This window comes from Pituophis catenifer, unplaced genomic scaffold (assembly GCF_029215685.1).
Source record: "Pituophis catenifer annectens isolate HBS135680 unplaced genomic scaffold, rPitCat1.0.hap2 SCAF_7, whole genome shotgun sequence".
NCBI lineage: Eukaryota > Metazoa > Chordata > Lepidosauria > Squamata > Colubridae > Pituophis > Pituophis catenifer.
The window spans coordinates 1,748,286-1,761,699 of record NW_027256887.1 but is presented as its reverse complement, the minus strand read 5'-3'; the positions used below and the strand labels follow the sequence as shown (position 1 = coordinate 1,761,699).

General features: G+C 45.1%; 1 protein-coding gene across 1 annotated transcript in view; it reads right to left on the bottom strand.

The window, feature by feature from the left end:
- FRMD4A (FERM domain containing 4A) overlaps nucleotides 1-11,752 on the bottom strand; it is a 196,078-nt gene extending 184,326 nt beyond the window's left edge. Inside the window, exon 1 of the mRNA XM_070947795.1 lies at nucleotides 11,594-11,752. Coding sequence (XP_070803896.1) covers nucleotides 11,594-11,752 — 159 coding nt within the window. The remainder of the gene's footprint in view (nucleotides 1-11,593) is intronic.
- Between the last annotated feature and the right edge of the window lie 1,662 nt (nucleotides 11,753-13,414).

Sequence of the window (13,414 nt, the reverse complement as noted above, 5' to 3'; positions counted from 1 at the left end):
ACCTAAAATACGACAATCCACCCACTGGGAACACAACGGAGTGTCGAACGGGAGAACAACCCCATGGAGATGCCTGCATGAATCCACAGCTGTGATTCTAGAGCAATAACTGTGCTGGAAGGTCAACGACCAGCAGGAGAATTGGCCTGCCTGGTTACCTCAAATGAACTCGCCCATAAATATTTAGCGTATTCTTTGCGTCCCTATTCCAGATTCGGCATGGCTCCCGTCCCTGCTGTTTGTCCTGAGGCTGCAATTTCAGCTTCGTGGAAGCCGATACGTTGCATGCTCTGATAAACCTGGGAGAAGTTAAACCCAGCCTGGCTATTGCAATGCGTAAAGACGAGCGAAAGTTAGAATATTTTGGATATGTGCCAAGACACCGAGAAAAATATGGCATCCTTCACTTCATCCTCCAGGGAAAGATTGAAGGCAAACGAGGTCATGGCTTCAAAACCTAAAGGGACTGGTTTGGACAAAACTCTGCAGCACTTTTTCATGCGGCTGGATTTTCATAGGATTGCCAACATGATCGCCAACGTCCGATGACGTATATGGCACAAGAAGAAGAAAGGCGAGCTAATTCTAACAAAACAGATACTTGTCATTTTTCACCATCTATGAGATGATGCTTCTATAATTTTGCTCCTTGAAAATGTCTTTTATCTTTTGCAGCAAGTTAGAAGAATACAATGTCATCTATTGCAGGGGTCTCCAACCTTGGCAACTTTAAGACTTGTGGACTTCAATTCCCAGAATTCCTCAGCCAGCAAAGCATTATCTGTTTTCTTAGAATTAGCTCGCCTTTCTTCTTCTTTCTTCTTCTTCTTCAATCTTCCAAGGAAAGATTGAAGGCAAACTAGGTCCAGGTAGAAGAAGAACATCATGGCTTCAAAACCTAAGGCCAACATGGCCGAGATGGCAACATGACTTTGGATTTTTCCTGGATTTTTGTCCCCCTAATCTTAACCCAGACTCTTTCAGCATCTCTTTGAAGACCTCCCTTCCAATTATTACAGGGGTCCCCAATCTTGTCAGCTTTAAGACTTGTGGACTTCAACTCCCAGAATTCTCCAGCCAGCATAGCTGGAGAATTCTGGGAGTTGAAGTCCACAAGTCGTAAAGCTGCCAAGGTTGGAGATCCCTGATCTATTTGAAAGTGGAAGTAGGCAGATGTCTTACAGCAAATAAAAATTCAAGCAGATCCAGCCCACATATTCACAAGCAGAGTTTTTTTTTTTTAATCACCTATTACTTGATCTACGGAGCTTGCAATTGGAAAAAAAAACACGATCAGTTGTGTGAAATAAATAATTGATCATCTTTTCTCAACCACCAAGCTCAGAATAACCCAGGAATCTAAGGAACGGAACGGAACGCAACCATTGGAGAAGAAAGCTTGCCTGAGCGATCATCCTTGCAAATGGCTTTTTTTTTATTTTTGTAGTTGGATCATGTCTTTACACCTGCTAGAATCTAGATCCATTTTGCTCTTTTAAGTACTAGGTTTTTTTTTTAAAAAAAAAAACAACAACCTGCCTTCTCTATCGTTCAGGATCAAAATCAAGGCTTGGTCCTTGAATTTCCCCAAATCCTGTCCCTTCGTTATTTCCTCCGGTTTCTCTCGTTGCCCAACTTCCTCTTGTTTGGTCCGCCAGCAGCCTGCAAAGCTGGCAGCAGAGTCGGACAGTGAGGACTCTGCTGTGGGGAGGACCATGGACCAGTCCTGGAGGCTGGGGAAGGCTCAGACGAGGGCTCTGCATCGGAGGCAGAGAAAGGGCCATCTGGGAGGTATGTGCTGCCTCCAGAACCTCCAGAGTTGGACATCAGAGAGGCAGAGGAACAGGAGGAGCCTGTTCCCAGTGCATGCATGCGCAGAGCTGCCAGAAGGCAAGAACAGTTAAAACAAAAGAGACGACTCGGGAGTAAGGCTTGGAGATGATTGGCCCCTCCCATAAGACTTAAAAGAAGGGCAAAGGCACGTGGGCCTTTGCAGGAAGCAACATTGTTAATTCTGTGCAGTTTAAAGCCTGAAGCTCTGTTTGATTCTGGACTCCGTGCGGCTTTGCCAATGAGGTCTTTGGCAGTGTATCAAGGGAGATGAAGGTGGGTGATTATCAGCCTTATCCCGAAGGACTCTTTACAACTATTTGGGACTCATCTGTGAATGAACAGAATTCACAGCTATTGAAATAAAAGAGGTTTTTGGGACTACTCGTGTCTTTTACTGACTCAGGAAGCCTAGGTCAGGACAATTCTTAGTGAGCAGATTATCCAGAATATTCCACCGAGAGGAAGATGGGGTCCCACTAGCAAAAGGCAAACTGCTCCTTCTAAAACACCCTCCGCTGACGTTTCAGCACCAGGTTCTTATTTTCTTTCCATAAACTTCCTCGCAGTCACCCCAAAGCCTTCCCCTCTTTGAGATTTCCATTTCTACAAGCTTTGCAAATTTCACAGCTGGGGAGATGAATGCGAGATGCTAATTCCCCTCGCCTGGAAGCGAAAGAGAAATAAACCTGCGGAACCTGGATCTCATTCATTCAACGGAGAGAGTTATCAATCAAAAGCTGGATTTTTTTTTTTTTTTTTTTTTTTTTGCAAACGTTAAATGGTGCGTTTAATATTTCAGGATTCATCTTTCAGGGGTGCAGCAATCAACCCTGCCTCTATGGGTTTTTTTTGGGGGGGCAGTCTTCCCAACACAAAGACAGACCTACAGTCCTTGAGTTATGACCATAAGTGAGCCTGGCAATTATGGTTTTAAGCAATGGTGAAATCCAATTTTTTTTGACTACCGGTGGCTTCATGGGTGTGGCAAGGGAAAGATACTGCAAAATCTCCATTCCCTCACCACTCATGAGGGAAGGATATTGCAAAATCTCCATTCCCACCCCACTCCTGAGGGAAGGATACTGCAAAATCTTCATTCCCACCCCACCCCTGAGGGAAGGATACTGCAAAATCCCCATTTCCTCCCCACTCCTGGGGGAAGGATACTGCAAAATCCCCATTCCCTCCCCACTCCTGGGGGAAGGATATTGCAAAATCCCCATTCCCTCCCCACTCCTGGGGGAAGGATATTGCAAAATCCCCATTCCCTCCCCACTCCTGGGGGAAGGATACTGCAAAATCTCCATTTCCTCTCCACTCCTGAGGGAAGGATACTGCAAAATCTTCATTCACTCCCCACTCCTGAGGGAAGGATACTGCAAAATCCCCATTCCCTCCCCACTCCTGGGGGAAGCATACTGCAAAATCCCCATTCCCTCCCCACTCCTGGGGGAAGGCTACTGCAAAATCTCCATTCCCACCCACCTCTGGGGCCAGCCAGACGTGGTATTTGCCGATTCTCTGAACTACTCAAAATTTCCGCTACCGGTTCTCCAGAACCTGTCGGAACCTGCTGGATTTCACCCCTGATTGTAAACCATCATAGTTGTAAATTTTCACCACATGACCAGAACTGATTTTACACCTTTTTTTTTTGCGATAGTTATGAAGTGGACACTGTGATTTCTTAAGTGAGCCATTATTTTCTATATAGCCTGGGTGTTTTTGGCCAGAAAAATGGAAGTACACACCAATTTCTGACAAAACTGTCATAAACCATGATCATGTGACCACCAGACTCTGCAATTGACTGTAAATGTGGGCTGGTTGCTAAGCACCCAATAGGTGATCACATGACCTTGTGGAGGGCTGACATTGGAACTTTGAAACTGAGTCTTAAGACCCTCTTGGGGGGGGGTCCTTTGTAGCTTTAGTTGCTAAGCGATTGGTCATAAGTCCCCAAAGCACCAGGGGGACTCAGACCGATGATCAGAGAAGACAAAAATCAATTCCCATGATGTGTGCTTGTAGCAGAAAAGAAATGATGAGGATGAGGAGGAGGAGGAGGAGGGGTAATGCATTGACAGCAAGAAAGAAAAGGTCTGAATGTGCAAAAGAGAACAATGCTGGCAATCAGAATTGAGGATGACGGATACCGATATCCATGTGCCTGCCTCTCTTTCTCTCTCTCTTTCTGTCTCCTACACAAGCACAATATGCTGATGACACAGTTCTACTGTGGAGGAATTATTGAGTCTGTCACTTGTACTTCTGTAGCTTAGTGTCATCTGCAAATTTGATGAGTTCCCCACTTCTATTCCCTCATCTTGGTACGAAGATATTGAAGAATCCTGGGCCTAAGATGGAACCTTGTGGTACCCCACTGTGTACTTCCCTCCATGTAGATGTAGTACCGTTAAGGACTACTCGTTGAGTATATTTTGTTAGCCAGTTACAAATCCATCTGGTGGGGATGCTGTCTACCTCACATTTTTCTAGTTTACCAAGAAGTAGGTTGTGGTCTACTTTGTCGAATGCCTTGCTGAAGTCTAAATATATTATGTCCACAACATTTTGCTGGTCTATTAATTTAGTCACTTTGTCAAAGAATGAAATAAGATTGGTTTGGCATGATCTGTTTTTAACAAACCCATTCTGGCTTTTAGTTATAACTTTATTTGTATTTTATGATTTATGATGAATGCATTTTATGATGATTATGCTCATGATTGATCACTTGTTTCTTTTATGTTCACTGAGAGTTTATGCACCGGAGACAAATTCCTTGTGTGTCCAATCAGACTTGACCAATAAAGAATTCTGATTCCGATTCCGATTCCGATTCCAATTCCGATTCCAATTCTAATTCCAATTCTAATTCTGTCTGGTTTGGCACAGCAACCAAACAAGACAGACACAGACTTCAACGGATAGTTAGGACTGCAGAAAAAAACAATGGCTACCAGCCTGCCTTCCATTGAGGACCTGTAAATTGCACGGGTCAGTAAGAGGGCTAAGAAAATATCTACAGACCTCTCACATCCTGGACATAATCTATTTCAACTTCTTCCCTCAAGACAATGCAATATGGCATTGCACGCCAAAACAACTAGACACAAAAATAATTCACTCCCCCGCCAAGCCATCACTTTGCTGAACACTTAATTCCCACAGCACCGTCTTAGGCCTAAAGATATTTACCTATGTAGTAGGGCTGTATTGCTATTACCCTTCTCATCTTTCCTATTACCTACTCCTATTGGTATCTTAAGACTATCACTCTGTTCGTTCTCATCTCATGATTTATGACTGTACTTTATGGTTTGTGATTTATGACTTTCTTCCTTGTACGTACACTGAGAGCTTATGCATTGGGGACAAATTCCTCGGGTGGTCCAATCACACTCAGCCAATAAAGAATATTCTAAATAGGTTTATTTTTTTTTCTTGGCTTTCCCCCAACTACGTCATAAATTGCCCTTCTCTAGCCCAGTGCCAGAGGTGGGCTTCAGCAACTTCTGACCAGTTCTGGAGAACTGGTAGTAGAAATTTTGAGTAGTTCGGAGAACCGGTAGTAAAAGTTCTGACTGGCCCCGCCCCCATCTATTCTCTGCCTCCTGAGTCCCAGCTGATCAGGAGGAAATGAGGATTTTGCAGTATCCTTCCCCTGGATTGGGGAGGGAATGGAGATTTTACAGTATCCTTCTCCTGCCATGCCCACCAAGCCATGCCACGCCCACCAAGCCACACCCACAGAACCGGTAGTAAAGATTTTTGAAACCCACCATTGCCCAGTGCCCTATAGCTGTATGTTCAGATGATAATTCAGAATGACTAACTGGGTTGGAGACCCCGATTAATAAATCTGGAACTTGAGTTGCAACATCTAGGAGTCTCCTGTTTTGGGAAGGGTGCTAAACATGCTTCCGGGATCTGGAATGAAAAAGAAAATGAGATTTTGAAGAAGCAAGGAGAAGGCGAGGCCCTTTTCCAACTCCAACTCGTCCTTCCAAAGATTCATTTTGTTCCTTGCCTGAAAACAGATGTGGATTGATGTCTCCACCTGATTTTGGCCTGATAAACAGCGTGGGGGGACCCCAAGGGAGATCTTCTTATATAAGACCCTTTCATGAAAAGATCTGGCATCCTCGCTTCCTGTGCGGCGAGCGGAAGCGCAGGGGAACCCAATCTTGAAACAATCTTAAAATGGGGTGTTTTTTCCCCCTCCCCTTGAGTCCCAGATGGTCAGAAGAGAATTCCTCTTTTGCTGCAGCCTCCAACTTCGGAGACGAGAAGAACTCGAAAGCCAAACAAATAGCACGCAGTTACTACGCCCTTGAGGAAACGCTGGTGCCCAGTTTCACTGGGGAACATAGCTCTCCTGTGAGCTGACTCCATTCCCCGTGACACTTTAGAAAGCCATTCAGCTGCTTTTAGCCAGAATTCAAGCCAAGGCTAAGAAGGGATAAGACTGAATATTATGCCAATGTGCGGCTGCAGTTGGAAGCAGAAATTCTTCCCTGAGTTCCTCCTCCTTCTGCATAAAGAAGAAACAAACTATTCAATCCAATGTAGCCACCTTGGCCCTGTTCTCACGATATGCGCTTAACTGGGTTCCTCCCAGAGTCAACGGGACGTGTGAACCTCTCAACTGGCTCAAGTAATCCTGGCAAAGTTGATTTTAGGTTCTAAATAAAACTCAAGGCTGTTTGGGGAGAAGCAAATTGGCAGTAGATAAGAGTCAACACAATTCAAGATGGGCTGGAGTTAGTTCTCCTGTGGGCATGCAGGGACTCAAGACTCATGACATACTTAACCCCTCCCTTGGGCTCATCCTGGTCATTTCCTACATCTTCTTTTAGATGTTCCTACATCTTCTTTTTTGGACCATAAGAAAGGCTGAGTGCCAAAGAATGGAGGCCTTTGAACTCTGGTGCTGGAGAAGCCTCCTGTGAGTCCCTCGGACTGCAAGGCCATCCAACCGGTCAGTCCTAGAGGAGATCAACCCTGACTGTTCTTTAGAAGGCCAAATCCTGAAGATGAAACTCAAATGCTTTGGCCACCTAATGAGAAGGAAGGACTCCCTGGAGAAGAGCCTAATGCTGGGAATGATGGAGGGCAAAAGAAGAAGGGGATGGCAGAGAATGTGGTGGCTGGATGGAGTCACAGAAGCAGTCGGTGTGAGCTTCAGTGGACTCCAGAGGATGGTAGAGGACAGGAAGGTCTGGAGGAACGTGGTCCATGGGGTCGCAATGGGTCGGACACAACTTTGCAACTAACAACAACAACAACAACAACTTCTTTTAGAATATTTAAGAACTTTTAGAATATTTAAGAACTTCTGGTGCATCTTCTTTAGCTTCTGGGAGACTGGCAAACTGGGGTTTCCCATGGCCTAAAGACAGAAGTTGTCCCAATGATTTTGATAAGGAATTCTCAAGGATTCTGCTTTCTGATAAACTATCAATGTGTTCCACTGCATTACAGTGAATTCTTTGACTGTTACTCTCTTTATCTCTGCTCGGTATTTCAGCTGAAATTGATGGCATTCCTTTGCCTTGACTGAAAATGGTCCTTCGCTACATGGAAATATACTAAAGTAGATTTCTAACACGTGATCAAGAAAGCTTCGAGCTAGTTAAAAAAGATTTAAGCCTCATTTCCTAATAGGGGAGTTGTTAAAAGAAGAGAGTTCTTGCGTCTCTCCAGCCTTAACCCAACTCTTTAATATGGCTAGTCCTCAATTTACGACCCCAATTGGGACCAGAATTTCCATTGTTAAGCAAGGCAATGTTAAACGAGTCACCGCCAATGTTACAACCCTTTTTTTTTTATTTTTGGCCATTTTTCGCTTATTGAAAGCTGGCTGGGACGGTTACAAACAATTTTTTAAAAATAAATTTATATTATTATCTGAGTATTTCTTAATTCTCTGCATTTTGGCTTTCTTTGATGCCACCCAAAGTCACTTGTTATGAGATGGACAGCTATACAAATTGATAAATAAATACTTTGTGCATTTATTTTGCAAACCAAAACCAAATCCAAGCGTTGAACCCTCGTGAAGAAGGGGAGCTGCAAAGCCGCCAGTTCACCTTTCTTCCTTCTACTTAATAGCCCCTACAAGCTGTGCCATAAAAGGGCAACTTGTCAGCATTTTTGCAGTTATGTGCTTTTCTCAGCAGTTGCAACCATCATGTTACAGTACAGCAAATAAGAGAATAGCAGAGTTGGAAGGGACTTTGGAGGTCTTCTAGTCCAACCCCTCGCTCTAGCAGGAGACCCTATCCCATTTCAGTCAAAGGGTTGTCCAATCTCTTTTTAAAAAACTCCAATGACGGAGCAACCACAACTTCTGGAGGCAAACTGTTCCACTGGTTAATTGTTCCTAAACTGTTAGGAAACTCCAACTTGGTTCTAGGTTGCTTCTCTTCTTGATTAGTTTCCACCCATTGTTTCTGTAAGTAACCAGATTGATTTTAATCAAATAACAGAAGAACATTGGAAGGGACCTTAAGAGGTCTTCTAGTCCAACCCCCTGCCCAAACAGGAGACCTTACACCATTTCAGATAAGTGGTTGTCGAATCTCTTCTACGTTGTGTGTGCAACCACAGTTACACTTTGAAGCACCGGTTGGATTGCGATGGGCGTACATTCTAAAGTAATGGGATGATGAAAGTTGGGGAAGGGGTTGCCTAGGAGCTGGCGGCTGGCATGCATCAGGTGTCCCTGCCAATGGGAAAAAAAGGGCCCGTTAAATGTTATGCAGAGCCGGACTGCTGTCCAGAAAACATCGGCTTTGTTCCGCTTTCCAACAAACAGCGGGAGAGTCAGGAACAGCAACAATTTAACTTTGAAAATTGCATCCATGCCATGGCCCCCGTCCAGGACTCTCATTCATTGGCACAAAACTCTCGCCCGCAGCTTGTTCTAGGCCACCAGAGGACCTGAGAATTTGCAGACCAGGTTCAAAAAAACAAGCAAAGAGGGAAGCGTAGATCCCAAGTACAAAACGAAAACGAGAGTGTGCAGAAAATAATAATAATAATAATAATAAAAGTGATAGCTCTGTTTCTAGCTCAAGACAAACAACAGAGAGTTTTGGGTTTGCAGCAAGAAGGAAAAGCAACTCGCTTAGCCCAAAGCCATCAAATCAAGATTTGCTTCCCACGTTAGGAACCCATCTTCTGTGTGAAACTGACTAGGTAAAACTCAGATCGTTTCCTAGAATAACTGAGCTCAAGATTAATGCCAGAGAAAGGAGGGATGGGCAGCTTTAAGGGGGTGCAGCCAGTTCAGCTTACTAGACGGGAAAGAAATGGGTCCATTTTCTCGGTTTTGAACACAACACACCCCAAATATGTAAATAAGCCATTCAGGCATGGAGTTCTCTATTTAGAGCCCTCACCAACATCTAAATCGGGAAAGGAAACCTCTTCCTTTCCCAAAAGCATTTTACAATCAAGGCTTGGCAAAAACACAGAGCAGGGGCCCTCCCCTTCCTTCATACTGTAGCTTCCCTCTGACCATCCTGTTTTCCCCCCGTTCGAGATACTTGCAGAGGGACCTGGACACAAGTCAGAAAAAGGTCTGTTAAGTCAGCAACAATAGTGGTGGGGTGGCTGCAGCCCTGCCACTGTAGAAAGGCCGGGGGTGGGTGGGTGGGTGGGTAGGGGAGGATCTACAGAGGCAAATGGGAAGAGAGGATCCACAGCCGGAATGAGTTGGAAGGGGCCTTGGAGGTCTTCTAGTCCAACCCTCTGCTCAGGAAGGAGACCCTACACCATTTCAGACAAGTGGCTGTCCAGTCTCTTCTTAAAGGCCTCCAGTGATGGAGAAGGAAGGAAGGAAGGAAGGAAGGAAGGAAGGAAGGAAGGAAGGAAGGAAGGAAGGAAGGAAAACAGCAAATGGTTGTCCAGTCTCTTCTTAAAGGCCTCCAGTGATGGAGAAAGAAGGAAGGAAGGAAAGAAAGAGGGAGGGGGAAGGGAGGGAGGAAGGAAGGAAGGAAGGAAGGAAGGAAGGAAGGAAGGAAGGAAGGAAGGAAGGATAACAGAGTTGGAAGGGACCTTGGAGGTCTTCTAGTCCAACCTTCTGCTCAGGCAGGAGACCCTACACCATTTCAGACAAGTGGCTGTCCAGACTCTTCTTAAAGGCCTCCAGTGATGGAGAAGGAAGGAAGGAAGGAAGGAAGGAAGGAAGGAAGGAAGGATAACAGAGTTGGAAGGGACCTTGGAGGTCTTCTAGTCCAACCCCCTGCTCAAGCAGAAGACCCTCTACCATTTTGGACAAGTGGCCGTCCAGTCTCTTCTTAAAGGCCTCCAGTGATGGAGAAGGAAGGAAGGAAGGAAGGAAGGAAGGGAGGGAGGGAGGGAGGGAGGGAGGGAGGAAGGAAGGAAGGAAGGAAGGAAGGAAAACAGCAAATGGTTGTCCAGTCTCTTCTTAAAGGCCTCCAGTGATGGAGCATCCACAACCTCTGGAGGCAAGGAGTTCCACTGGTTATTTTGTGGATGTGGGGAGGGGAGGGTGGCTGGATGGGTGGAAGGAAGGAAGGGAGAAGTTATGGCAAGGCAGCAGAGGACCTCTTAAAAGCCTTTGACCCAGAGACACCTTGGGTTGAGCTACATCACTCAAGAGATCACCACCCATTTAAGAATCCATTCCTTCCCCCATTGGTGGACTTGAAGAGCTGGACTGACTACCAGGAATCTCTCTTTGCTCTTCTCCTCCAAGGATTTTTCACTCCAGTAGATCATTTATATGAACTTTGCAAAAAAAAAAAAAAAAGCATGAATGAGTGTATGGAATTTCTCCCCTCCCTGCTTTTCTCCCCCCCCCCCCTCCCAGTTCCCTTCTTCTCTTCTGCTGAGCCTTTTAGTTTGCTAGCTCGACAGCAGCGTCTGTATTCGTGTTCCAGACGAAGAAAGCAAACAGCATCCCCTAATAGGAAAAAAATGGAGAGGATCAAAAACTCCATTCCAATCCAAACATCCGGAAAAAAAATGGCATCCTGGGCATTTGCATTTCAAGTCGTCGGCGTGCCTTGATTGCAAGCTGTCTTTGCAAACACCTGGTCCTTGATCAAGAGTCATAGCTGGATATTGGCACGTCTAAAATCCAATTTACTGGAGGTTTCCAGCCTAGAATTCAGCGTAACTGGAAGGGGACAGACTCAGCTCTGCTGCCTTCTATGCAGAACCCCAGAGAATGTTTTTGGGTCACCGCATTACAAAAAAAAAGATGTTGAGACTTTGGAAAAAGTGCAGAGAAGAGCAACAAAGACGATTAGGGAACTGGAGGCTAAAACATAGAAACAACGCTAGAATTGGATATGTTTAGTCTAGTCAAGTGAAAAGAAGGACAAGGGATGACATGATAGCAGTGTCCCAATACTTGAGGCGCTGCCCCAAAGAAGAAGGGAGCCAAGCTATTCTCCAAAGCACCAGAAAGTGAGGCAAGAAGCAACAGATGGAAACTAATTAAGGAAAGAAGCAACTTAAGACTAAGGAGAAATTTCCTGACAGTGAGAACAATTAATCAGTGGAACAACTTGCCTCCAGAAGTTGTGAATGCTCCAACGCTGGAGGTTTTTAAGAAGATGTTGGATAACCGTTTGTCTGAAGTGGTGTAGGGTTTCCTGCCTGATCAGGGGGTTGGACTAGAAGACCTCCAAGGTCCCTTCCAGCTCTGATTAATTAGCTTTCCTAGGAACACCCAAACTCCCCTTCCCCATCCCTAGATTTTAAATAGAGTTTACTCTACCTGGTACACTGCTCTGGAGATGCACCATGGTTTAAGCATCAGGCGTACAATCTGGAGATGCCTGAGCCGGTCAGCGCCCAGGACTCGCGAAGTCAGATTCCAGGCGACGGAATGCCAACTAAATAGAAGATCTTCAAACCTAAAAGGCACAGCTGCCATGCCAACTCACAAAGCCAGAAAAAAAAAAAAAACCTGGCACAGGTCCCCTCAGCAGTTTGCTAAGTTTCTTCTAAGACTTCTAACAAACGAAGTTAAAATGTCAGTATGATTTTTCCACGAAAGAAAGAAAGGAAGGGGGGAAAAAAAGACAAGAAAACTCTGATTTCGTTGGTGGTGGTCATTCTCGGAGAGAACAATTTCTCCCAACGTCCTCGGGGTGCTCCTTGTCCCTTGAATGCCAGAATGAATCTCTCCTTTTGCTACAAAAGGAATGTCTTATCTTTGGGAAAAGTCAGCCTCCCCGGAGATGTTGCTGCTTTCTGCACAGTTCCACACCGGCCGGAGAACTAAAGTTACCAATTGAAATCTGGACTCATTATTTAGCCTCCAAAATGCCAGAATTCTGTCCAGGGAGGATGGAAAACAAGCGTCTTTTTTGTCTGACTGACTCCCTGACTGCCAACATTCTCAAGACATTTTTTTTCTGTTTAACTCTTGAAGATGCAAAGCGGAAGGGCTGAAAAATTACCTTGCCATATTATATATATATATATATATATTAAATCACCCTGTCGGATATTAACCATGAAAAAGGGCCTATCACCAATCATATTCCACATTCCAAAATTATGGAGGAGAGAGGAAGTCAACCACAAATCTACACCACTCCTGGAAAGTGAGACTGGTTAGGAATGTTTTGTGTGTTTCAATTCAGCCCATCCTTAGACTCTGTGGGATAAAATGACTGCCGGATGCCAGTTTAAACGGAAACCCATTAATCCACCCACAGAAGTCAAACAAACTGGATGCGGAGAGGTCAATCAACCAGAATAGAGCTGAAAGGGACCTGAGATGTCTTCTAGTCCAACCCCCTGCTCAAGAAGGAGACCCTACATCTTTTCAGACAAATGGGTCTCCAATTTCTTCTTCAAAGCCACCAGTGATGGAGCAACAACAACTTCTGGTGGCAAGCTGTTCCACTGGGTTAATTGTCCTCACTGTGAGGAAGTTTCTCCTTAGTTCTGGGTTGCGTCACTCCTTGGTTAGTTTCCATCCATTGCTTCTTGTCTTGTCTTCAAGGGCTTTGGAAAATAAGTTGACCCCCTCTTCCTTGTGGCAGCCCCTCAAGTACTGGAATACGGGCCTGGTAGCTCAGCAGACTAAAAGCATTGTGATTAACACCAGCTGTCTGCAAATACTGTAAGTTCGAATCCCGCCAGGCTCAAGGTTGACTCAGCCTTCCATCCTTTCTAAGGTAGGTAAATTGAGGACCCGGATTGTGGGGGCAATAAGCTGACTTTGAAGCGCATGCTTCTCCCTCCGACGCTGCCTGGGATCAAGCCAGGATTCATCATCCTCGCTCCCTATCTGTTGTTGTTCCGATATGCTTTCCTCCTGGCATATCCCAGGCTGTTTTGGCAGTAAACTGCGAAATGCCTGCCAAGTCAGTTTTCACTCACAGTAAGCAAGAGAGAGTTTATCCTCAGTCTGGTTCAGTAGCAAAAAGTAATCCACAAAACAAGAGTTAGCCAAGGTCCAATCCAAATATGAGGACCCAGTTTGTGGGGGCAATAAGCTGACTTTGTATAAATATACAAAAGTATGAAGGCTATTGCTTAACGCATTGTAAGCCGCCCTGAGTCTCCGGAGAAGGGCGGCATA